Genomic DNA, 23,105 nt, shown 5'->3' with positions numbered 1-23,105 from the left:
CTGGGGCAGCGTCCGAGCTGCTTGCTGCCGGGCGTCGCTGTGAGCGGGATCTCCCCTGGCTGCTGGGCAGGGAGGCGCGTGGGCCGCCTGGATCTGGGTGTGGCCCCCGAGCACCAGGGCTAGTCGGGCCGCTGTGCGCACAGCCCAGCGGGCCCGGCTGACAACGCGTTCGGCCCCGCCCTAGGCTTGGTTCCTCCCATCACCGCCTGCCTACCACCAGCCCCAGCCGCAGAGGCCAGCTTCCTGCCAAGGGTGCTGCGCATCTGGTCCGCCCCTGCCCCAAGGGCTGCTGGGAAATCCCAGCCCTTGGTCCCCTGGTGTTTTAGCTAAAGACAACTGACCCCCAGCGAGCCGCTGGGCAGAGTGAGAGAGGCTGCGCTGCCCGCCGTCACGCCCAGAGGGCAGCTGTGCTGTATATGTTGGCCTGCCATGGGCACCCTGCTCCAACAGGGCTACTATCCCCTCTCAGCCCCTCAGCCGGCCTGCGCCAGGGTGCCCGGGCCCTGCTGCTCTGCCAGGGGGGTGTGAAGGGAGCCAAGCAGGTGTGGGCTCAGCCCCCCAGCTGACACCTCAGCCCCCGTCCACAGGCCTTTGTGGTGCTATTTTGGGCCTGGCCGGCTGGCCGGGCTGCATTCGTTGGGGGTCGTGTTGACAAGGAGCCGGCACCACCTGATTGTTCAGAAGAGGCTGGGCTTGCCTCGTTGCCAGGGCAGCTCCTGATCCCCAGGCCAGGAGCCTCTTTCCGATAAGCCCCTTAATCTCCTGGAAATCCTGGGCTGGAGCTAGAGGCGTCCACGGTGCCTGCTGCCCAGCCCACCCGCCGGCCCGGGCAGCCCCCCTGCTCGTTGGGTGTAGCTGGGCTGCCGGACGCGTAGACTCACTGCTGCTGAGCTCGCATGGGCTGCTTGGACCCTCGTGCCTGTGCTAAGGTTGCCGATAGCCCTGGCCCCGGCTCTTCCGTTCCCCTTGCAGGGTTCTGTGGGCCCTTTGAGGCAGAGAGCAGGAGTTGTGAGGGTAGGGAAGGAATCGCCCGCCTGCAGGAGCAGCACGTCTGCCCCGGGCTCTGGTGGTGTGGGGTGATGGAGCCACCGGATCGGAGCTAGGGCCAGCTTTGGAACACGTCTGGGAGGAACCCTTCCATGGGCCAGATCCCCGGCATCTCTCACTTCCTCCAGGGGAAGCCACGCGGCTTCACCTCCTCCTTAGACTGGACCTCTGGGCCTGCTCTGCTCAGCGAGTCCTGCTGAGACAGCCGAGGGGGACTTGTCCACTCTTGGGGGATGCATGCACCTCGTCCAGCTTGTGCAGTGACACTCACAGTATTGTCAAGCCAGTCGGGTTTATTAGTCACAGGATGCCCTTAGGGCAGCCCAGAGGAATGAGGGGTAAAGCATCGTCCATTCGGGGTCGCCCTGTGCCCAGCCAAGCTGTAGTGAACTCTGGCTCTCCATCCGTCTGACCTTGGTCCAAATCCTCGACTGCCACTAGCAGCCAACACTTGTCCCCCAGCTCACACCTCTCCGGACCCCTGTTTCTGGGCTGGGAAATGCTGGGCAGCCTCCTTGCTGAGAGGTGGGAAAGTCCATGTGCCTCTGGGTCCTTGCTTGCTCGGTGTCAGCGTCTGGGTAATTGGATCTGCTGTTGTGTTCTCCAGAGCACCACTGAACTTGGGCCTAAGGGTCAGACAGCTAGGCCACACCCATATCTGTCTCTTCGCCTGCCCAGAGTGCAAACAGCCCTTTTCCACCCGCTAGTGACAATCCAGCACAGAGGGGAAACCGAGGCACAAACTGATCTCCTGAAAGTATTACAAAAAATTCCTGCTTTGTCACATGTGGCTCAGTGACAGAAGCCCAGGCCTGGGAGGCAGGACTCCTGGGTTCTATTCCCTGCTCCCGCCCTGGTCTGCTGGGTGACCTCGGGTCAGTCACGTCCCCTCTGCGTGTGGAGATGGTCAGGGCTGCCTCCAACACAGCTCTACTTATGGAACGCTGGAGGGGTTAGCGGGGATGGTGGGGCTGGGGAAGGGCAGGACGGTTCAGCCTGTCGTGTGGGCGTAGAGGATTGGCAGACAGAGCCTCTGCTGGGCTTGCTGGTACGGCCCGGCTCGATGGGTAGTGGGAGCAGGGCAGATGGTCAGGCAGTGGCATTGGCAACTCAGTAGGTGGCGCTCTTCCCTCTCATCAGCCCCTAGCTAATGCCCAGCCTGGCGCTCAGGGCACGGTAGTGCTGGGGTGTAAAACCAAGTCCTCGGCTGCTCGTGGGCATGCGCCCCGGCACGTCTTCCCAGGGCTGGGCGCTGGGGCTGTCGACCGGAGCTGCTCTCCCTGTGGGGCTGGGGGATGTATGCGTGGCCCTCGGCAGGGCAGGGCGCTCTGCAGCTGGGAGGTTCTCCACATCGGCCCCTCTCGTCGCAGATGGAGGCGGAGCTGGTGGAGCAGCCCCAGGTGCCGGTTCCAGAGCCGGAGCTGCCCAATGGGATGGAGAAGGCCCAGGCGAGGGAGCCGGAGAAGAGAAACAAGCTGAGCGCTGAGGAGCTGAGCAGGATCGAGGAGGAGGACGTGCTGGATAAGATGGTACGTTGAGCCGGGCTGTGGCGTAGGTTTGAGGGGCCAGTGGGGTTTTGGGGGTGGCTGTGGGGCAGGGTGGGGGTGAGGCCATGGTGGAGTTTGGGGGGGCAGGGTGCAGGTGAGGCTGCGGTGGGGTCTGGGGAGTGGCTGGGTGGCAGGGCGGGAGGATGAGGCCGTGGTGGAGTTTGGAGCAGGGTGGGAGTGAGGCCACTGTGGGGCAGGGTGGGAGGTGAGGCTGCGGTGGAGTTTGGGGGTGGCAGGGCGGGAGGTGAGGCCTCAGTGGGGTCTGGGGGTGGCTGGGGGGCAGGGTGGGAGGTGAGGCTGCGGTGGAGTTTGGGGGTGGCTGGGGGCAGGGTGGGAGGTGAGGCCTCAGTGGGGTCTGGGGGGTGGCTGGGGGGCAGGGTGGGAGGTGAGGCCTCAGTGGGGGCTGGAGGGTGGCTGGGGGGCAGGGGGTGAGGCCGCGGTTGCTGAGGTTGCTGGTGTCGCCCTTGCCTTGGCAGCTGGACCAGACGTCGGACTTTGAGGAGCGCCGGCTGATCCGCTCTGCCATGCGGGAGCTGCGCCAGAGGAAGAGAGGTAGCTGCCTGTGGCTCCCCAGGGGTTGGTGGCTGGGGGAGCTGGGGGGGTTGGCACCTTGACCCTGGCAGCAGGCTGGCAGGGCTATGGAATGGAAGCAGCAGAGGTGGGTCAGGGAGCCAGGAGCTGTGCTACCGAAACCTGAGCTGGCCTGGGGATGTCTGGGCCCTGCCCCAGGGAGGGGCTCGGCGAGGCAGGCAGGCTCTGTAGCCTTTGCGGATCATTGTGTGCGAGTGTCCCCAGTGCCATAGCCCTGGAGCCGTCTGGCATGGCAGCATCCTGGGCGAGGGCAGCAGGGGCCTGGCTGGAGAACGGCCCCATCCCTCCTGCCGTGTCTCCAGCTCTCAGTCTGGGCAAGGAGTTCCCCATGGGGCCCTGACTCCTGGACGTGTTGCGGAGGATGGACTGGGCAGGGACTGGGCACCCCAGAGATGCTGTGGTGGCTCCATGCCGGGCAGCATCCATCACCCCCGGTGCCCTCATCTCCGCGTTAATGCCGTCCCCCGCGTGCATTTGCAGAGCAGCGAGACAAGGAGCGGGGCCAGCGGCTGGAGGAGGTGAAGAGCCAGGCCGCAGCGGGGAAGACAGGCCATGCCACCGAGACCACCACCCGGCAGAGCACCCAGTCGGCTGATGGCTCGGCCCACCACACACTCACCAAAACTGAGCACCTCGTCCAGTCCAGTAAGGGCCCTGCAAGGCCACTGGGCGCTACCGCTTGGTCTCACAGCCTGGTCCCACTCTGTGCCACCCTGGCACGGGCCGTCTCTGCTGTTCTCTGCTCTGCCACCCTGGCAAAGGGGCCGTCTCTGCTGTTCTCTGCTCTGCCACCCCGGCACAGGGCCCATCACTGCTGTTCTCTGCTCTGCCATCTTGGCACGGGCCATCTCTGCTGTTCTCTTCTCTGCCACCCCGGCACAGGGCCCATCGCTGCTGTTCTCTTCTCCGTCACCCTGGCACGGGCCGTCTCTGCTGTTCTCTGCTCTGCCACCCCGGCACAGGGCCCATCACTGCTGTTCTCTGCTCTGCCACTCTGGCACAGGGGCCATCTCTGCTGTTCTCTGCTCTGCCATCTTGGCACGGGCCATCTCTGCTGTTCTCTTCTCTGCCACCCCGGCACAGGGCCCATCGCTGCTGTTCTCTTCTCCGTCACCCTGACTCGGGCCTGTCTCTGCTGATCTCTTCTCTGTCACCCTGGCATGGGCCCGTCTCTGGGTGCCTGCCAGTCTCTGCTGGCCTCTTCTTTATCATCTCCCAATGCGTGGCCCCTGCTCTTGGAGTCTCTCTCTGTTTCTCTGTCCTTCGCCGCCCCCATGGCGACGGTGCTTGGCTGCCTGGGCTTCACTCTGAAAAAGGGCCCCTGGGCCCAGGCACTCCAGGACAACTGGCAGCCGTGGGGCCTGGCTCCCCAGCGCTGACCTGCTCTGCCTTGCCAAGAGTCTGCTGGGCTCTGGAGGCGCCGCCTCTGTGCCAAGAATCGCCTGCTCCCTGGGGGCTCCAGGAATATGCCAGCAGCGCTGTGGCAGGTTCAGGGAGAGCTGGACCTGGGGCACAGGATTACACGCGCCATGGGGAGCCCCCAGTGAGCCTGGCCCACAGCATGGAGCCTTTGGGGCGGCCAAGGGTCTGTAACAGGGCCTGGCCCCTTGTTAAAGCTGGGCCTCCCACTGGCTGGCTGGAGCCATCCCTGGCCCTGCCTGTCCATTCCTGCACTTCCTCTACCTGCCAGCAGCTGCTGCCCAGGCTGGTATGAGCTCAGGCAGCCAGGCCCTCCAGCATGCCCTGCCCAGGGGGCTCTGCCAGCAGCCAGCAGGGAGAGCTCCCGTCCAGGGCTGGGACTCTTCTCTACCCCATCGGCCTGTGTGCTCTGCCCTCAGCTGCACCAGCTGCCTACACCCTGGCTCTTACGGTTCCTTCCTGGTGCCACCGGCCTTCTCAGGCATACAAAGATGCTTGGCCACGTGGGCCCTTCCACCAGGTGCTCTGGCGCTTGGCCAGGCCCGGCTCCGGCTGGGTGGCGCTCTCCTCAGACAAACCTGCCCTGGCTTCCTACTGCCTCTGCTCCTTTCGTTCCTTGCCACAGGCCTGTTCTCTCCTGTCTCCGGGCTGAGGCAGATCCTTCTCTGCATCTTTCTGCCCCGTACTCTCTGTTGCCTTTGGAGCCCATTGGCCTGGCCTGGCCTTCGCGGGATGCGCTGGCCTCACTCAGCTGCCTCTCTGCAGCCACGCCGGCTCTCTGGCCCTGCCCTCTCCAGGGGCAGGTGCTCTAGGTGTTGGCCTCGCCCCACCCTGGCTGATCCTTTTCTTTTCCTCCCTTTGCAGAAGACGGCACCAAAACCTCCCGGATGACGACAGTGGAGTCGAGCTACACAAAGAGATCGGACAGTAAGGGCCCTTCGCCCCCCTCCTGGCCTCTCTCCTGCCACCTGGTGGCAATTCCCCCTTCCTCTGGGGGCACCTGCTTGCCCATTGGCACTGGGCGCTCAGCCCTGGGGCCGGGGGAGGGGCAGCCACTTGCCCATTGTCGCTGGGCCCTGGTGGAAGCAGGCTGCGGCGCCTCTGGGCAGCGCCAGGCACAGGGAAAAGGCAGCTACTGCTACCTCCCTCACCAGTGCCTGAGGTTCTTCTCCTTGCCTCTGCAGATGGCAGCACGTTTGTCCAGACCAAATCCTCCTACAGCTCCTCGTCCAAGAAGGTGGGCAGGTGAGTGACACCCTGCTGAATGGGCAGTGCCCTCTGGGGAGAGGTGGAGAAAGGCATGGCAGCTCCGTGTGTGCCGCCCAAGCTCCTTGGGCCACTTGTGCCACCCATGGACCCCAGCAGGGGGGACAGGCCTCTACTCACTGTATTTGGGTGTCCCCAAGGGTCAGCGACCTTGGTTACCCTCCACCCCCCACCCAAGGCAGCTGCTGTCGCCTAGCCTGCTACGTGTCCTTCCAGCAGCCCCCGCGGGGTGTCAGCCTTTGGGGTCTTGTGATGTCTCCACGTGGCTGAGTGCCGGGAGAACCCGGGGCCTGTCACTCGGGGGTCTCTGAGCACTGTGCAGACCCCACTGATTTAAGGCTCCCACAACCCTGAGTGGTGTCGTCCCTGCCACACGAAGGCAGATTCTCCCCTGGCTTGGGGGGCCCCATTGAGACCTTTGGGCCTGCAACTGAGTCTGGGGAGCTGCAGCTGCTCCTTGGGTCCCCCCTGCACCCCTTCCCCAGGGTGCTGTTGGGACCTGGCTGAACAGAGACTCCCTCCCATGCTGAGTCTCTCCCTCCCCCAGCATCTTTGACCGCGAGGACGAGAGCAGCTCGCGCCAGGGCAGTCTGGCCGCTCTGGAGCGGCGCCAGGCCGAGAAGAAGAAGGAGCTGCTGAAGGCTCAGATTCTGCCCAAGACATCGGCCACACAGGCGCGGAAGGCCATGATTGAGAAGCTGGAGAAGGAGAGCGGGAGGTGAGGGCGCTGGGTGCGGCCGTGTCAGGGTTGGGCTGGGTTGGGCCAGTGCTGTGGGCAGTTGACCAACATGCTCTGTGTGTGCTCCCTGCAGCCCCTCGAGCCCGGCCATGTCTCGGGTGGCCGTGCAGCGCTCCTCCAGCTTCGGCGTCCCCAACGCCAACAGCATCAAGCAGATGTTGCTGGACTGGTGCAGAGCGAAGACCCGGGGCTACGAGGTCAGTGCCCCCCTTCCCCTGCAGCTCCTGGCCAGGCTGGGCCCACTCCCTGCCCCCCATCCTCCGGGGCTAGGGTTGCCAGGTCTGGAAAACGCAGTCGAAAAGGGACCCTGAAGACTCCAGTCAGCACCACTGACCAGGCTGTTAAAAATCTGGTTGACGGTGGTGCCAGTGCAGTGGAGCTGCCTGGCTCCTGGAAGCGGCCGGCATGTCCTGCCTGCTCCTGGGCGAAGGGGCAGCCAGGGGGGCTCTGTGCGCTGCCCCTGCCTGCAGGTGCCGACTCTGCAGTTCCCATTGGCTGGGAACTGTGGCCAATGGGAGCTGCGTGGGCTCTGAGCCACCTGGCCCCTCTGCCTAGGAGCAGGAGGGATGTGCCAGCTGCTGCCCAGAGCCCACATCTGGAACCCCCTCCTGGACCCCCAGAGCCCCCTCCTGGACCCCAAACCCCCTCATCCCTGGCCCCACCCCAGAGCCCGCACCCCCTCCCGCGGCCCTCACCCCAACCACCTGCCTCAGCCCAGAGGCCCCCGCACCGTGAACCCCTCATCCCTGGCCCCACCCCAGAGCCCGCACCCCAGCCGGAGCCCACAGCCCTTCTCACACCCCAACCCCTTCCCTGGTGAAAATGAGTAGGTGAGCGAGAGTGGGTGAGAGTGAGTGACAAGAGGGAGGGTGGATGGAGTGAGTGGGGGCAGGGCCTTGGGGAAGGGGTGGGGCAAGGGTGTCAGTTTTCTACAATTAGAAAGTTGTCAACCCTAGCAGCAGATCCTACTCGCCCCCACCCTCCTTCTGCTACAGGTCCTGGCCAGGCTGGGCTCTCCTTTCCCCTCCCCTTCACCCCGGTTCTTGGCTGGGTCAGGCCCTAGTCCTCACCCTGCTCCCCCATCCCCTTTGGCTCTTGGCCAGGGCCTGCTCTCCTCCCGGCCTGTAGCCGGGTTGGGGCCTGCTCCCTCTTCTGACCCTGCCTCTGCCCCACAGCACGTGGACATCCAGAACTTCTCCTCCAGCTGGAGCGACGGCATGGCCTTCTGCGCCCTTGTCCACAACTTCTTCCCCGAGGCCTTCGACTACACACAGCTGACGCCCCAGAACCGCCGCCGCAACTTTGAGGTGGCCTTCTCCTCGGCAGAGTACGTACCCCTCCCCGCTGCGCAATGCGGGCCGGGGCTCGGGCCCTTCCCGCTCTGCTGTCTCAGGAGCATGGCACTGCCCTGCTAAGTGCCCCTAGGGCTGCCTCTCCTGCGAGCTGAGCTGGCTCCCTGCTGCCCTGCCACGTGCTTGGGGCTCTCCGGCCGGCTCTGCTGTTCCCAGCATGCCGTGCGTGGCTGCTCTGGCCTGACCCTGGGCAAAGCGACGTCCGTGCAGGTGCACAGGAAGCCAACGCAGCCCAGTGCTCAGTGCAGAGATGTTGGGCCAAACCCTCGGAGCCCTGAGCATCGCTGAGATGGCCCCGGAGCAGCCTTCGCGAGGGACTGAATGATTCCCCAGAGAGCTCCTTGCCCATAACCGGCAGCCGCTGCCCCGCCACGCCACTGAGCACCGACAGTGGCCGGCCTTCCCTGGCTAACCCTGGGCGCACGGAGCCCCTTCCCCTGCCACCGTCCCCCTCTTCTAACTGCTTGAACGCGGGAGGAAAACCTGCAGGCCGAGGCCCCTCAAGCTGCCTGGGGCTTGCCTGGCGACGAGTGGGGAGGGGATGGCAAGGCTGGCGGGGGCCGGGGTGCAGTGCAGCGCTGCAGCCCAGGCAGCGTGGGGCTGAGTCCCGCCCCGGGGGTTGGGCCGCTATTGCAGCTTCCTGAGCTCCCCCTTTTCGCTTCTGGTTTCCTGGGGCGCTGAGATAAGGGAGCGGGTCCAGCTGGAGGCTGTGTCAGCCCCTCTCCTTCCTTCTGTCTCTCCATCCATCCATCCATTCATCCACCTCTCCCTCCTTCCCTTCAGCGGCTGGCTGCACCCTTGCGGAGCCAGAGGCAGTGTTTCCACAGGCTGGGGGTGTGTGAGGATGTGATCTGAGTTCCCTTGGCCCGTGCAGGCTGCCCTGCCGGGGCTGATGTCTGGGAGCCAGGAGGCCCCAGAGGGCGCGTGGGTGTCAGCTCCCCAGGCCCGCGTGCTCTTCTGTCTAGTCCGCACAGGGTACGGCGAGCGGTCGTGTGCGGGGTGTGTGTGCCTGGGACTTCCGCCTTCCTGTTAATTATGCCTTTTGCCTTAACGGGGACCGGTGCGTGGACCATGAGAGCAATCGATCCCTCCGGCCTGGAAGCCAGGTGGCCCTTCCCCTTCCTCCCCCTCCGGCCCTCGGTGAGCTTCTTGCACCGATTCCAAGCGGAGCCAGGCGAGGAGGGAGCTGGGCCTTCCCCTCTGCCACCCCATCTATATACGCAGCTATATAGAGAGCCGCTCCGCTCTGGAATCCGCTCCTCAACCGCTGGTTGGCGCCAGAGCACTTCACTCCCTTCCTCTCCTCCTCCTCCTCCTCTGTCTCCCTCTGTTCTTCCTCCTCACGCTGGACCTCACACTCCCGCACCTCTGTCTCCCCCGGCTGTGCTCGTGTAGCCCCGATTCCTGTTAGTCTCACAGTGCCAGTAGTGCAGCGGTACCCGGGAATGCGCACCCTCCCCCGAGCATGTGTGAACTGGAGCGTTGTTATGGCCCAGGGGAATGTGAATTGGATTGATACGTTTCTCTTGTTCTCTCTCTTCCCCCTCCCCCCACCCTCTCCCCGACTGGGCTGTGATCACTCGCTCCCCCTTTCCCCCCGCCCCCAGGAAGCACGCAGACTGTCCGCAGTTGCTGGACGTGGAGGACATGGTCCGGATGCGCGAGCCGGATTGGAAGTGTGTGTACACATACATTCAGGAGTTCTATCGCTGCCTGGTCCAGAAGGGGCTGGTCAAAACCAAAAAATCGTAGCCTTTTTACACCCCCGGGAGCGATGGTGAGAATCTTCCTCTCAATCTACCGCCCAGCCCCGGCTCGGAGGGGGCAGCGAGGGGCCTGGCTGCGCTGTGCTGAGTTGGGGGCTAGCGGGCAGGGCAGGGGTGAGCCTGGTAATGCCCAGGTGCAGCTGTGCAGTAGGTCAGGGGAGGGGGGGGTGAGTCCTGCCATCCATGGGGGGGGGGTCTGGGGGGCACACTCCTCTTCCCAGAGAGCAGGCCAGAAGTCAGGGCGCTAAGGGGCAGAGCACTGTTAGCCAGACTGACTCTGCCCTGAAACACTGCCCGAGTGTCAGCGTCTAGAATGGGGGCTGGGGAGGGGACCAGATCATCGCCCCCCAGCACCACACTCCGGCTGAGCCACAGCCTTGGCCCCCACCAGGCAGAGGGGCGCCTTGACGAGATTTCCCTCCCCAGCTCTCTGAGCCCGGGATGTGGGGCACCGGGGGCTGTTCTGAACTGCTGCTTTAATTACACCTCTCCCTGGGCCGCAGCAGCCAGGTGCTGGATCGAGGGCTGGCAGCGCGACTTCTGCAGCCCTCCCCGCCCCACTGCTCGTGCTGGCAGGGCCAGGGGGCTAGTGAACTCCTGGGCCTGGTGCTTCCTCAGTCTGTGTCCCGCCAGAGCAGCCTTCTCGCCCCGGGCGCCCGCTCCCAGCCTTGTGCCGCAGGCCGGCGAGGCTGAGCCGGGGTTCAGGCGAGGTGAGCCAGCCCTCCCACTGCAAGGTGCCTCCTCGTCATATATGGGCAGGCGATGGGAGCAGGGAGCCTGGAAAGTGTGACTCAGGCACGTCCATCACGCTGCTCCTTGTTAGTGTTTGAGCCTGTCTGGGGGCATCTCTGCTCCCGCTGGAGCCGCCCGCGCGCTGCAGGCTCAACTATGCCTTTATAAGGGCAGGGATTCTCCTGAGGCTGCCTGGAGCTTTTCCATCACGAACCCAGCCGGACCGGTGCCGCGGGGGGGAGGGAGCCAGCTGCCAGGGGCTGCATTTCCAGAGGTGCTGGAACCAAGGGGCGCAGCAGCTGCTGGCCGGGGGCACCTGGGCTCCAAGCCCCCCAGAGCCAGTAGGGCCCCCGAGGCTGGAGATGTCACGGCAGTGATTGCCCACTCTGCTGCAGTGCAGGACTCAGTACAGCGAAAGAACCATTTGGGGCCTAGGCCCGGAGCAGGAGGGGTCGGCATCGGCCCAGCTGTTCGGGAGGGGAGCTGCAGGGCAGAGGGCCTCTGGGGTAGTTAAGTGGGCAGGGCTGGGGGGGCAGAAGCCCTTACCCCCCCCCACCCCCGGAGCTCTGTGCTGAATGTCCTGAGCGGTGCTGGTACTACCCAGCAGACCCGGTGCCAGTCTTGCTGGTGGAAGCAAGCAGGCATTGTGCGGGGAGGGGTGCAGGGCAATGCCTGCCCCATCTTGGTGCTTTCGGCCAAATGCCTGGACGCCGCTGGGCCAGCGAGCCCCTTTCACTCCCAGCGCCAGTGGTCCTGGCAGGAGCGCCGAGCTGGGTGTGACGGGGCTGGGTACTGCGTGTGCACCGAGCGTGTACAGGGGCTAGGCCAGGTGGGCGGGGCTGAGCCCTCCCTGGGTGCAGATCAGCAGGTGTTGGCGAGAGCGGGAGGCGGGGGGGAAGCTCTGCGTGCAGGGCTGGGGGGTTCACCTGTGGGTACCCAGCTGGCTGCGGTGGCCCTGGCTGAGGGGGAGCCGGGCTGCTGCAGCTGGGCGCAGTAGTGAGCAGCAGCTCCCAGCTGTTCTGCCGCAGGCCAGCATCCGTTCACTTCATGTGCCAGCACTGCAGGCTCCGAGTCCATCTCAACTTCCCCCAACTGCCTTACCGCCCTGCCGTGCCCAGGCGGCCTGGGCTGGGAGAATAACACCCTGCAAGGGGTGCACACGTGGCGTCAGCAGCAAACGGCTGGTGGCTGGAGCTCTGCCACGGCTCACTGAGAGACCTTGGGCAAGTGGTGCCTCGGTTTCCCCACCTGCAGAGGTGGGAGGATGCTGAAGGGGCTAATCAGTGGCGGGGCAGCACGTGGAGCGCCCTGGCTGGAAGGCTGCTGAGTGATCTCAGCCCTGCACCATGCAGGCCGAGGAGGGGCTGGGAGGGGACTGAGACTCCCTCTAAAGCACCGTGGGGCTGAGCTTGGGGGAGGGCGCTGGGGCAGGGGAGAGGTACTCTACTGCCTCTGGGAGGGGAGTCAGGCATGGGGTCTCTGAGGCCCTGGGGGCAGGCCCCTCCCCCTGCCAGCCTCGGTGGGGGGCATTTCCTGCTCTGGGCTCTGTCCCGGGCCTGAGCAGCGCAGGGAAGGCCTGGCTCCTAGGAAATCAGCCACGTGCTGGTAGGAAGCCTGCGCCAGGCACCATGGCTGTGATCAGCTGGGCTTGGCCTCAGCCCCGGCCAGGGAGCTGGCTGGGCCAAGCACCATGGTGGTGGCATGGGCCAGGCTCTCCCAGCCTCCACCATCGCTGCTCAGTGCCCGGACAAATGGAGGGGTGGGGAGGGGTCTTCTGGGTGATGGGGCTGTTTCCCAGTGAGTTGGGGGTCCTGGGTGCTGGCTACACAGCAGCCTGCTGCTGTACCCGCAGCTGCCACCGCCAGGGGCTGTTCCTTCCTGCTGCCAGGCGTCTCCCCAGCCTGCTGCGCCCGGTGCCCAGGCCTGTTCAGCAGAAGGGGCTGATGGCTGGGGGCAGAGGGATCCTTCATCCCCCTCCAGCACTTCCACACAGGGATTGCTCAGCGCTTTACAGGCACGAGCCGCCTGGGCCCTCGGTCTCACCCCAGCCCCCGCTGGGCCGGCCAGCTGGTCTGGGGGTCTGTGCCAGCACTGGGGAGGGGGACGCTGGCTCCAGGCTTGTGCTCACCCCACCAGCCCTTGCTCCCTCTGCAGTTGGGATGTCCCTGAATGCGTGGCTCTCCCCTGAGCGCGAGCTGGGCAAGGCCTGGCACTGGGTTACCAGCTCCACTCCTTCAGGCTCGTCTCTCCCCTGAGCGCGAGCTGGGCAAGGCCTGGCACCAGGTTACCAGCTCCACTCCTTCAGGCTCGTCCCTCTCCCCCTCCTGTGCGCCAGGCTGCTGCTCTCTGCTGGGGGGCCTGGCATCGCTGCAGAGCTCCAGTGCATCCCCTGCTACTGCTCCATGATTTAGCCAGCTGCCCCTTTAAAATCCACTCCCCCCATTCCAGTCCCAGGTAGCAGAGCCTGGCCAGCCAGCATGGGGCTCAGGGGAGCCTCCCCCTCCCCTTTCCTGCACTGTTTGCAACAGCTGCGGTGGCCCTGGGGCTCGTGCCAATGGCTCCCAGCAGAATCTGCCTCTGGGAGCCTGCGCTGGAGCTCTGGGCCAACAGGGTCGTGCTGGACAGGGAGTCTGGGCCATGCCCGGCCTGGGCTGCCCCCCACCCACTGCTACAATAACATCTGTCTCTGCTGCAGCTTCCCCTGCACCCGCTCCTGGGGAGGTGGGGGGCGCTATGTGCCCCTGGGGCAGGCGAGGGGCTGGTACAACACTAGCAATCCTGCTCCAGAGGTTAACCCATTCTTGTGCTGTGGCCCAGACCCCCAGCACTGCACCCAGGGCTTCCATGATGCTGCTGAAGGTGGGTCTGGCAGGCACCCCATGGGCTCAGCCTTGAGTCTTTCACCGCCTCCCCTGCAGAGCAGCCCTCCGGGGGAAGGAGATGAGGTGCCCCCTACGAGGGGCGCAGCTTGGCTGGGTTCCAGGCCTGGCACCCTGGCCAGTGCCTGGTCGGCTCGTCTGCTCTTGGCAGCGTTTGGCTGAGTGTAGCCTGGGGGATCGTGTTTGGGTCGTAGCTGAGCTCCCGCTCCCTTTGCAGCCCCAGTTCTCTTTGCTCCAGGCGCGGTTTCTGCCCTGGCTGCTCGCAGGGAGTTAATACACCATAACTGTGCCCCTCTCTGCTTTGGCCACGGTGCAGGAACTACAACTCCCAGCATGCATTGCCTCCCCTGGTGCTGAGCTGCAGGCTGGGACCTGTGGTCTCCCTGGGCCTCACCTTGATTGGCTGCCTGTGGGCCCTGGGCAGCTCTGGGGTAGCATTTCTCACCCTTGCCCCGTTGGCATGGGGTGTGCTGGCAGGGCCGTCCCTCCTGCTCTGGGAAGGACGGCACAGGAGCTGTTGGTGGGTGGAGCCCAGGCAGGCCTGTGCCAGGAGCTGCTGTGTGCCAGGCTGGGTTGGCGCTGTCATCCCTGGGGGAAGCTGCAAAACCAGGCTCCTGCTTCCTTCCACTCTGCACCTGCCCTGGGTCTGGCTCGGGGGGCAGGGCTGGGTATTTCCCGGGGGGGGGTGAGCCAGAGCAGGTCGCAGCTGAGCTGTTTAGTGGGGCGTGCAGCGTGGCACAAGGGCCAAGAACTGAATGGGCTCTGGGCGCTGACCAGCCCTGGAAGGACCTGGGTGGGCTGCGGGGGAGGTGTGGCAATGTGGGATGTGCCTCTGCCCATGCAGTGCCGAGACTGCCCGTCTGCACCCACTCACTCCCCTAGCTTGTATCCCAGCCAGGCTTAAAATCCCCTGCTGTTAGGCCAGGGGCGAGCCTCAGCCCAGGGCTGATGGAGTCACCGCCTCTGCCTGGGGAGCTGTAAGGAAATGGGTTTCTCGGGGCAGGGAGGGGAGTCTGCCAAGGCAGGAGCGTGCCCATTCGCCCCAGGCTCAGGCACTGCGGCCTGCCTGGCGCACAGCCCCACGGGCAGCCAGTTCGCAATCAGGAGTGTTAGGGAGCAGAGCGGCAGCCCCATCAGCCACTGGGGGCCTGCCTGGGTCGCTCCAACACTGCCAGTTGCCGGCCAGAGCTGGGGAAGGGGAGGGGCGGGCAAGCAGTGCCAGCTGCCGTTGGAGGCCTTGGGCTACCCTGGGCCTGACCCTGCGATCTGTCCAAGCCATCGGCCGTGAGGCTGGGAGTTGAGGGCATTAGCAGGATCAGGCCCTTTGCCCGGGGCACCTGCCGTGATGCCAGTGGGATGATTGTGCACATTGGGGGGGGGGGGGGCGCCGGGTGGGGTGGGGGGTGTGGGGAAAGGGGCCCGCCCACCCCGGGGCGAAGGGGCCCTGGTGGCAGGGTTCTCAGCGTGCCATTGGCGGCAGGGGGGGAGGGGACGGGGGATTGAGGGAGCACAGGGAGGAGCTGTGGAGGAGGAGGCTCTTGTGGGGAGAGGGGGTGAGTTCTGCGGTGTGTGGGGTCAGGGGTTCATGCAACGTCTGCCCTTCTTCTGGGTGCCTGCTGCCCCATGGCTGGCACTGGAGCTGAAGCTGCAGGCTGCCCCGTTCCTGTCAGAGGGGCCAGGCAAGGGAGGAGGCTGCCATGGGACTCAAGGACTTAGAACAGTGACAGGGGAGGGGGGACACTTCAGGTCACCAGCCGGGCAGTGTGGGGGGCAGTCTCCTTTCTCTGGGCACATCCCAGGAACAGGTTAACACACAGGCTGAGGGCATGGCCCCTCTGGGCACCACAGGCTGGAGGCGAGCGGCGAGGCCAGGGGGATGTGGAATGGCCTGGGGCTCCGTGCGGGCAGCTGCATTCAAGTCAGGACCAAGGTTTAAATGCAATGGGCACTAGCCCTAGCTCCACACCTGAGTGGGAGGCCCCGGGAGCCAGGCAACTGAGGCAAGCGAGCCTGGGGTCACCTCAAGCTCAGGGGGAGAGGGGCAGGGATGTGGGAGAGGGGGCAAGGAGGGCTGTGAGGAGAGAGAGCGGGATATGTGGCAGGTGCCAGCTGTGGGGGTGATGGGGCCAAGTGCCTGGCTGGCTGGTGAGAGTCCAGGGGCCGGACAGTGGGTTGTGTGGGCAGGCCCAAGGAGAAGCTGCGCTGGTGGGCACCCCACCTGCCTGGGCGTGCATTTGTCCGAGATGTTTAACTGAAGGGAGAGGCTGATGCACCAGGGTTACCCATGCCAGGTGGGCCTAGCGGGCTGCTGGTTGTGGAGGGAGCCCTGGGTGGTGGGCTAGTGCCTCTGGGCAGGAGGCCATGCAGGATGTGAGCAAGGCCTGGTGCTTGGGGGCTGGGACTGGGGGGGGGCTGGGGGGGGGTTCGGCGGGGGGGGGTGTGTGCGGTGGAGGCTCTTGGCAGGGCAGGGGCTGACCTGCAGGAGGCAGTTGTGCCCGTGGCTCATTGCCCTCTACCCGCAGGATGCTGGTTGACTGCATGCCCCTGGTGGAGGTGGAAGACATGATGATCATGGGGAAGAGGCCAGACTCCAAGTGCGTCTTCACCTACGTGCAGTCCCTCTACAACCACCTGCGGCGCCATGAGTTACGCTTGCGGCAGAAAGAGTTCTAGAGCCCCCTCCCCGTCCTGCCCCTGCTGCCCTGGGCACGGCTGCAGCGTGAATAGACTCCTGCTGCCCTCCTGCAGGGACCCAGGTGTGCAGAGGGGGGCTGCCTGCCCCCAGCAGACCTGCCCAGCCACCAGGCTGCCCTGAGGGGCCTGGGTGAGGCCAAGAGACTGGTCCTGCACTGTCTGTGCTCTGGCCCCTCTGTCCATGCTACGAGCTCCCTCCAGCTGCTCCTCTGTCCCATGGCAAACTGAGTCCCCATGGTCCCGGCCTGGTCCCCCTGCCAGCTTGGCTATCACCCCCCTGCCCTGTGCTTTATATAGTATTGTTTTAAGTTATTCATGTTAAAGGAATTGTTTTTATGCTGTGCAATACCCCCCCTCCCCCCGCCCCGGGGCTGGGAGAGCCCTGTGTACGTCTCAGGCTGGCTGTGGGGCCAAGGCCCTGCCCTCTCTGGCTGTGGCCCTGGGCGCCGCCTGGTGCTGTAGACATCTGGCCCAGGGCCTTCTCGCTGGAGTTAGGTGGGCAGGTGAGGGAGCGGCCTGGGTCGCTGGATGCAGCATACGTAGGGGGTGGGGTTCTCTGCCCTCGGGGGGAGGTGCCCTCCAGAAGGATGCTGCTCACGCTCCTGCTTGCAGCCCTCTCCCTTGGCAACTTCCATGCTCAGCACTGTGCCCACCCCGGGGGGCAGTTCCCACATTGGCACGCTGCTGCCTGCTGCTCACCCCCACCCCCATGAGGCACCGCCATTGCTGGGACCCACAGCCCCTTTGCCCTGGGGAGCTGGACTGGAACCTGGTGAGGGGGTGGGCTCCTGGGGCATAGGCCCTTCCCAGTGGGGCAGCCCCCCGGGGCTTGGCACCTCCCACTTGATTCCCAGCCCTCCAACCTGACTCTGGGCCCTTTGCACTCAAGTGCCACTAGCCGATTGTGTAACCATTTCTACACCTGCATAGACACTTGTATCACCACCAGCCCGACAATAAAGTTGTGTTATACAGGGCCTGCCCTCTGCTCCTTGTGTGACAAACTGGGACTGTTCTTCATGTTTCCTCTGAATACTGTGTGGGTGCCTCAGTTTCCCCATGCATTTCTTAAGTCTCTAGGGGGTGAGATTGTTGCAGAGCAAAGGGCCAGTGTACATAAATGGCCAATACTCTGTCTCCTGGCAACTAATGGCTGGGGCCCTTCACCCCTGCAAGGAGATAGCTAAAGGTGTTGGAGACCAAAGGAATCAGGTGACCTCCTAGCCCAGGGAAAGGAACAAAGCAGAAGAGGAGGGGCTGGAAGGGGAGTCAGTTTCGAGCTGGGTGGGAAATTGGGGATCAGGCTTCCCAACAGGGCTGTGGTGTCCCTGGGACCCCTAAGATGGACCTAACTGAGGGGGTCCTGTTGTCTGTACCTGCAAGACCTGTGCTGGGCTGTGTTCCTGTCGTCTAAATAAACCTTCTGCTTTACTGGCGGGCTGAGAGTCCGGGTGGGTTGCAGGACGCTGGGGGTGCAGGGCCTTGTCACCCCTGGGTGGGCAGAGGGCTGCCTGCTGGCTATGGTAATGCAGTGGGGCCCTTTTCCCACTGCCCTGGTGCTGCAGGCTGCCCTGGTTAGCGCTGCTACCCTCCCATTGCCGGGGGAGGCATGGGGCATGCATACCATGTGCCTCTCTCTCCTTTAGGGGAAGGGCCCTGCGTTCTCTCACCTGCAGCTCTGCCCCCTTCTGGCCTGGCCAGCTCCCTTCCCTGCCAGCAGGCGCTGTGGCCAGCTCCAGTCCCTCGGCCCTGCTCCCCTCTCCACCACCAGCTCACCTGTGATGGTTGCAGCCCCACAGCCGGTGGGCTCTAGGCCCTATCCCCTATTTTCCACCCCCAACCCCGTGGCTATGGCTGCAAAGTGGATCCCCGTGGGCTGAGAGCCTCCCGGAACAACCAGCAGGGCTGGAGCCTAGGGGAGGAGGCAGATGGGCCTGTCCGCTGCCCTCTTGGTGTCCCTGGGCCAGGTTCCTGCAGGGGCCAGGTGTGAGGGATGGGGGGCTCCTGAAGCCAGGCTGCAGCTGAAGTGGCTGCACTGTTTCTGAGTGTCACTGCCAGGTGTATTCCTGGCTGAGCCGCACCCACATCCCCTCTGCTCTGGCTCCCAGGATCAGGCACTCGTCCTCCCCCTCCCCGCTGGCTCCCATCCATGGCTGAGATCCCCAGCACGGGCTGGGCTGGGCTAAGCCCAGACCTGTGTTTAGAAGGCAGGTGCTGCTCCAGCTCCCACCAAGGGAGCAGCTGGGAGGGAGGGAGGGAGCGGAGCCCCGGCCCGGCTCCACCAACCCATGTCCTGGACACAGGGCAGACCCCGACGCGGCCCCTGGCTCTGCTGCAGGGCCCAGCTCCTGCTCTGTCCATCAGCCAGGGCCAGGCCCAGCAAGGGGGTTTCCCTCCCCTGCAGCTGGGGAACCAGCAGGGGGCAGCCCCTAACAGCCCCAGCTCTGGTCTGAGCCCCCCCTTGGAGCCACCAGCTGCAGCCTGTCTCCAGTGCTGGTTCCCCGTGCCCCCCACCCAGAGCCCCTGTTGTGCTGATGGGGGGGCGTTTGCTGTAATGAGCCGGGGGGGCTCTGTAGCCCCCCTCCCCCGCCCGCTGCCTGGGCCAGAGCATGGCTCCGACTTGAGCCCAGCCTGCGAGGACCACCAGTCGCTCCCACCCCACACTGGCTCCAGCTGTGCAGGGCCAGCCAGTTGCATGGGACAGGCCCTCCTAACGCACGCGTGGGGTAGGGCTCTGACAGACACCCCCCCACAAGAAGACGACACACTGCACCAGGTGGGGTGAAGGGGCCTTTATTCCAGCTCTGGACACAAGCCCGTGGACCACAGCGCAGATGGCAGGGGGCAGCGACCCGGTGCCCTCTGGGACTCAGCTCATCCACCCTCAGCACCCAGAGCTTTCAGCTGAGGGCTTCATTCTGTCCCTGCAGGCAGGGGGCCCTGACACAGCACAGAAGCACTAGCAGGCTGGTCCGGGTGCCACGGGACTGCCTGTTAACAGCCAGGGGAGGGCAGCTGACCCAGGGCTGGTATAGACCATGTTGTGCCCTGAACAACGCCCCCTGGGGGCAGAAGCTGTGTCACCCCTACCAGTGGGGTGGATGCACAGCTCCAGTCCGCACACCCCTCCCCATGCCCACGTTTGGCTGCTCTCTATAGATCTGGGTGTTCCTGGTTGCCAGGCTTCCTGGGGGGCTCGCTCTTGGCTGCGGGAGCTGCGGGGGAGGGTGCTCCAGGGCTCTGCTCCTTCGCTTGCAGGGTGGGCAGAGGCCTGGCTGGGGCAAGCTGGAACTCCTCAGGCACTGGGGCATCAGGTGCCTCCTTGCGGTAAAATCCCAGCTCCTGCACCAGCTGGTTAATCTCCTCCCGGCTCATGTCACTCAGGGGAATTCTCTGCAAAAACAAACAAACCAGGGATTGCTGTGCCGGACATCCAGCAGCCCCGGCCCAGCACTGACTGGCCCACTGCTAGTCACAGCTGGGCCAGCAACTCAACTCCCTCCCACAGCTAGGGCCAGGGCTCCTGTCAGTCCAGCACCATGAGCGCCAGCCCCACTGGCTTTCACAGGATGACTGCAGAACGCATCCCCACAGCCAGAGCTCCCACCCTGCTCCCCACAGTGCCCCCTGCTGGCAGAGGCTGGGACAAGAGTACCCAGGAGCACCCTCTCCCCCCACCCAGCCAGCTCTTACCTCCAGCTCCTCGTATCTGAAGCTGAGCAGCACAAGCTCAGGGTCGGCTCCAGGGAGATGCTTCATCACCAGGTTGTGGCTGGAAGGTGCCCTTAAGGATCCTGGCAGTGATGGGGCAGGGCCCTGGCCTGGCATCAGCATCCACTGACCACTGGGGGACTCAGGGCCCCAGGCCTGGAAGTTGCAGGGTCCTCTGTGTCCCCTGGGCTGGGAGAGCAGGGCACGGGCCCCTGGCTGGCGTGAGATTCACTGAGCAGCCCAGCAACCCCCAGGCTAGCTCCTGGGATGACACCGGCCCTAGCACAGTGTCTAGGGAAGCAGGGGGCTGGTGGGAGGCAGTGTGGGGTTTAGCCTCCAGCAGGTGGCTCAGCATCTCTGCTTCCCCTCCCCCCAGGCACAGGGACTTGATGCTACTTCTGAGGGTAAAGGGAGCCCCCATCCCCCGCAACCCTGGAGCCACCACCACATCCCACAGCGCGGGGCGGGTTAGTGGCAAATGGTCGTCGGGCTCCAGAGTGAGCACTCAACTGGGGTGAATGGGAGCTCTTGGCCCAGGCTGTCTGCAGACTCAGGCAGGCGCCACAGACCCACAGACACGCACGGGGGTTCACAGCCTTGCAGGCTGGAAATGTGAGCTTGGATCTTGGAGCCAAATCCCAGGGTTGCCAACCCCCTCCCCATCCACGGCCCGGCCCAGCAAAGGATACTACAGAGGGATGTCCTCGGTGACAAAGGCCTTCACCTGGAAGGGAGCAGAGATGAGCGCCGCCCCCGAGACGCCCCAAAACGGCCAGGAGGGCTCCCCCACACCACAGAACCGCCAGGGAAAGCAGGAGGCTGCATGAGAACTGTGCACCTGCCCATCCTGCCAGAGGGGTTTGGCAAAGCACTGAGATAGCCTGGCCCCAGCACAAGCAGCACCTGGGGGAGGAAGGACCCCAGGAGGAGGCCAAGGGGGTGCCCCAGTCCCCTATAGGGCAGCCCAGTGGAGGGGGTGGGGCTCCCAGGGAACGGCAGCACTCACCTCCTTCAGGCGGCTCAGCCATCATCCTCCGCAGGTCTGCGGGAAAGGGAGCGCATGGGGGGTGAGAGCTGCCCCCGGCCCCCCCCCCCCCCCCCCCAAACCCATTGCAGTCTCCCCCCTACCCCCCCCCTGCAATTCCACCAGCCCCCCCCCCCCCATTGCCCTGCAGCCCCACCTGTAACCTACTTCCACAGCCCCACATGCCCCCTGCAATCCCACTTAATCTGGCTTTGCACCCCCACCCCTCTGTAGGGCACCTCTCCAAATCCCAGGGCCCCATCCTGCCCTCTGCTCCATCCCACTGACCCCACCCAGACCCAGCTGGTCCTTCTATGGCCCCCGTCAGCAGGGTGTCTGAGCTCCTCCCAGTCTGTAATGGGTTGGGGCTGTGCAGGGCTTGCACCCCCCAGGCCAGTGAGTTGCCAGGGTCCCACAAGGAGCCTGTGGCAGAGCAGGGGCCCCCCAAGTTCTCGGGGCCACCCTTCCTCTCCTCCCCTGGGCAGGGTGGGCTGCTCCTACCTGGACCCGGCCCCTCCCCACCTGCCCCTGCCCCACACTGGGCTCCTCCATGTCTCCAGGGCCAGGTCACCAGGAGAAGCAGAATGCCTGGTTGCCATGGTAACGAAGCAAGCATCAGGTTGTCCTAGTAACAGGTCATGATAATGGTTTCCAGGGGAACTCATTGGGAGGCTCCACCCCCTTCCCCAATCAGAGTTTGGGGGTTCATCCCCACTAGGGCTGTGCCTCTCCCCACCTTCCACTGGTATGTGGTCACCAACCAGCTGCCCCATAGCACTGCCCCCTGCCCCCAAGTCATCTGCCCCCCATCCCAGCACGCTGGCCCTTCCCCAGCTTCCCGGGGACCCCTCCCTGGGATGGGGGGGGTGGATGCCAGTGGCCACTTGCCCCTGGTTAATCGCCGGGTGGAGGTGGGACCCAGGTGGTAGCTCCTCTCCCATGTAGTCTGGGGCACTCAGATCTCAGTTCTGGTTCCAGCCCAGCTCTCCCCAGAAGGATTTGGGGTACCTCGCCCAGGGGTTCGGCAGACCCCCGCGGCACGGGGTCCAGCTGGGCTCTGGAGCCGCAAGGTGGCAGGGGTACCCCAAGGCGCGGCAGAGGAGAAGGCTCTCACTCCCGGGACGGGTGATGCGCCTCTCCCCAGGTAGCAGCCAGCGACCGGCTGCGGGCGGTCCTGCTCCAGCCCCCCGGGATCGGCCTCCCCCCCACCCGGCTACTCGGGTTCCAAGCGCTGGCCCAGCAGCCCGCTCACGGGGCCCCCCTCGCTCGGGGGCGGGGAGAGCTTGGGGAAGAGGGATGCGCTGAGACACCGGCCGGGGAGGCAGGACACCCCCCCCCCATCTTGCCTGGACACCCCACGTTCCACTTCCTGCATGACCCACTCCTTATCCCCAGGGCTCGGCCTGGCCCCCAGTCCCCGATCCGCCCCCCGCCGCCCGCCCCCTCGCTCCCCAGCGCTCGCCCCGGCCCAATCCCCCCGTGCCCGCCCCCTCGCTCCCCAGCGCTCGGCCTGGCCCGATCCCCCCGTGCCCGCCCCCTCGCTCCCCAGCGCTCGCCCCGGCCCGATCCCCCCACACCCCGGCCCGTCTCGCTCTCCAGCCCAAAGCAGCGGGTGTTTCCCCGCGCCCCCCGCCGTTACCTCCACCTTGCCCCGGGCCAGCCCCTGCAGCTTCCCCCAGTCCGGCTCGTAGGCGCGCAGCGGCGCCAGCAGCCCGGCCAGCAGCAGGAGCAGGCGGCGCATGGGGCCGGGCCGGGCGCGCAGGGGGCTCGGAGCGGAGCCTGCTGTTGGGGCCGCTGCCACGTCAGAGGGAGGGGAGGGCGGCGGTGCAAGCCGGGAGCTGCGCCCCCGCCTGTCCGGCCGCGAGGGGGGGTTCCGGCCCCTCCCTATGGCACGGCGCCTCGCGGAGCGCTCCGGTCCCGGGGCATGGGGGGCAGAGCGGGCCCCAGCCACTGACAGTCCCCGGCTGGAGCTGGAGGGACGCAGGTTCGCTCCCCACCAGCCACACGGGCAAAGCGGCCCCAGGTTAACTCAGGACTTGGCTCCAAAGGGAAACCTAGGGGCGTCCCTCACCACACCGGGGTCATGGTAATTCCGGCGTGAGAGCGTGCACATGGGCCCTGCACCAGGACAGCTGCAGCTGGGTAATTGTCCTGGTAAATGGAGAGAACCGCTGGTGTTTAATTAAGTTGGGGCAAAGGGCCACGTGGAGGCTCTGATTTCAGTGTAAACCAGGCTTGTTTCATTTAGGTTTGTGTTTAAGCTAAACCAAAATGAGCTGCTCTTAAATCAAAATAAGTGTGTCCCCGCAGGAGTTAACTAAACCAGTTTAATTAAACC

At 65.3% G+C, this 23,105-nt stretch overlaps 2 protein-coding genes across 2 annotated transcripts in view; one reads left to right on the top strand and one right to left on the bottom strand.

Annotated features, from left to right (window-relative positions):
- Window positions 1–17,036, top strand: part of SMTN (smoothelin) — a gene marked incomplete at its 5' end in the record, with an annotated part of 32,174 nt that extends 15,138 nt beyond the window's left edge. The window contains 10 exons of the mRNA XM_034791473.1: window positions 2,418–2,576; window positions 3,071–3,146; window positions 3,666–3,830; window positions 5,469–5,531; window positions 5,789–5,849; window positions 6,418–6,588; window positions 6,683–6,806; window positions 7,785–7,936; window positions 9,569–9,637; window positions 15,861–17,036. Coding sequence (XP_034647364.1) covers window positions 2,418–2,576; window positions 3,071–3,146; window positions 3,666–3,830; window positions 5,469–5,531; window positions 5,789–5,849; window positions 6,418–6,588; window positions 6,683–6,806; window positions 7,785–7,936; window positions 9,569–9,637; window positions 15,861–16,011 — 1,191 coding nt within the window. The remainder of the gene's footprint in view (window positions 1–2,417; window positions 2,577–3,070; window positions 3,147–3,665; window positions 3,831–5,468; window positions 5,532–5,788; window positions 5,850–6,417; window positions 6,589–6,682; window positions 6,807–7,784; window positions 7,937–9,568; window positions 9,638–15,860) is intronic.
- Window positions 17,037–18,809: 1,773 nt separating this feature from the next.
- Window positions 18,810–22,604, bottom strand: SELENOM (selenoprotein M). The gene is made up of 5 exons (XM_034790955.1): window positions 22,407–22,604; window positions 20,750–20,785; window positions 20,433–20,467; window positions 19,726–19,804; window positions 18,810–19,425 (listed from the first exon to the last, which is right to left on the bottom strand). The coding sequence occupies exons 1-5, from the start codon at window positions 22,506–22,508 to the stop codon at window positions 19,186–19,188; spliced, it is 492 nt and encodes a 163-aa protein (XP_034646846.1). The 5' UTR covers window positions 22,509–22,604; the 3' UTR covers window positions 18,810–19,185.
- Between the last annotated feature and the right edge of the window lie 501 nt (window positions 22,605–23,105).

Source organism: Trachemys scripta, chromosome 15 (genome assembly GCF_013100865.1).
Source record: "Trachemys scripta elegans isolate TJP31775 chromosome 15, CAS_Tse_1.0, whole genome shotgun sequence".
In the NCBI taxonomy this organism is placed as follows: domain Eukaryota; kingdom Metazoa; phylum Chordata; order Testudines; family Emydidae; genus Trachemys; species Trachemys scripta.
Note: the sequence above shows the minus strand (reverse complement) of the source record. Positions and strands in the feature narration are given on the sequence as shown.